We start from the raw sequence: 1,666 nt of genomic DNA, 5'->3' as shown, positions 1-1,666 counted from the left end.
ACTTTCCAGCTGGTAATGTGATAATCAAAAATGAAAGAGAGTTTTAAATATGTTTGTTGCTACCTGTCCAACCCCCATGCTGTTCGGTTTCTTTGTTGTGCAGTCGTGCTACTTACGTAAAGAGAATAATGCCGGTGTTCGCCATGGCGAAGGACAGGCCAAGGATCCCGCTGCCCATGATGGCGTTGCTCAAGTTGAAGACAGACATCCCGAAGGAGGCGTGGCCGGGATGCTGCTCAGACAGAGAAGAAAGAGAGATGAGAAACATTTAGCCTTTGAGATAAAATCATTCTCAGATAATTGGTGATATATTTAAAGTCAGTATTGCAGCTGTATTTTATACATATTTCCCCTGCATTAGAACAAGAGAGGAAACATTTGGTGCAGCAAAACCACACAAGACTTAAAATGCCATAAGAACCCACAAGTTGTAATTCAAGGAAAAATACACCCTCATGTTCTCCGGCACTGTTTGCTACCAGTAGTTAAGTGCATTTCCAGTAGTTATTAAATTTAATTGACAGCTCCGATTCTCCCTCAACTTCTACGTCAACTGCCAACATTTCCCAGAATGCCAGAATTCAGAGAGAGGCCCAAATCTGCCACACTCAACTGAGTTGTGGCTGCTTGAATTACACGGACATGACGCCACATTTTTGAGATTTTTCCATGTGAAGAAGAAACTTAGATTAAATAACTACCTGGAATAAAAAAATGGAATATGAAAAGTAATATGACCAGCATGATAAATTATTTTGAACTTTTTTTTCTGATTTTCTAGTATCTTAGTATCAAACATCCTCTAAGGAATTATATTGTGCTCAATGGTAGGGCACACACAGATGCTTTCTAGGATGTTTCTTGCAAAGTCAGTAACCCAATGTTTGCATAATCAACACATTGGCTTGCACAACTTCCTTCACGTTAAACACTCTTTATGCATGTCTTTGGTGTTAAACCAACAAAACCAAGGCACAGTGAAGCCATTAAATAACAGCTTACAGTTGTTTTCTGTTTTTATTTTGGTAATTTACTCTTAAAATCTGCAGATAAGTGTTATCAGAATAAACCTTTTACTCTGACTGATAGACACTGGCGACATTAGCGTTGCGACTTGGGAATCCTCTTACATATTCTTCATGGTATTCTTCGTATTTCTTCTTCTTCATCATCCCATTTGACAGGAACTTCTGGCTCTCTGCGTCATCGTTATCATCCATGAACTGGCTGCACGGAACCAAGAAGAAAAAAAAGACATTAGCATTAGCATTAGCATACACAGTAGGCAGCTCTCTTTATATACAGTATGTATTTCAACTTTGCGTGCCCAGAGTGTAAAGCAACGCCTTTAGTGCCGACTCATTTGGAGAACGAACTAAAAGCCTTGACATCACGGTTGCTGCTGACCTGTTGATGGTGGCCTTCTCGGAGTCGATGGGCTCCGTGTAGCGGTCGTCCAGGCTGTCGGTGCTGTCGTCGTCAGCCTCCGTGGAGACTTTCCTTAGCTCCATACGATCCATGACTCCTGGCATGGTGGTTTACAGCAAGATGAGAGTTTTCAAGATTTCAGGGTTAGACGTTCTAAAGGTCGGCGATAGGTTTCTCCCTCAATCTCTGCTAGACCTTGTTACCTATAAGAAACAAAGAGAGGAAACGTTGAAGTGTC

At 41.3% G+C, this 1,666-nt stretch overlaps 1 protein-coding gene across 1 annotated transcript; it reads right to left on the bottom strand.

Moving 5' to 3' along the window:
• Positions 1 to 87: 87 nt before the first annotated feature.
• LOC111665817 (sodium-coupled neutral amino acid transporter 4-like) lies at positions 88 to 1,652 on the bottom strand. The gene is made up of 3 exons (XM_023420904.2): positions 1,408 to 1,652; positions 1,131 to 1,227; positions 88 to 232 (listed from the first exon to the last, which is right to left on the bottom strand). Exons 1-3 carry the CDS (start codon positions 1,530 to 1,532, stop codon positions 113 to 115), a joined length of 342 nt encoding a protein of 113 aa, XP_023276672.1. The 5' UTR covers positions 1,533 to 1,652; the 3' UTR covers positions 88 to 112.
• Between the last annotated feature and the right edge of the window lie 14 nt (positions 1,653 to 1,666).

The sequence above is a fragment of the Seriola lalandi genome, unplaced genomic scaffold (assembly GCF_002814215.2).
Source record: "Seriola lalandi dorsalis isolate HSWRI2012SDOR001 ecotype SW California unplaced genomic scaffold, Sedor1 jcf7180002002461, whole genome shotgun sequence".
Taxonomy (NCBI): domain Eukaryota; kingdom Metazoa; phylum Chordata; class Actinopteri; order Carangiformes; family Carangidae; genus Seriola; species Seriola lalandi.
This window is presented reverse-complemented; position numbering and strand designations above follow the sequence as displayed.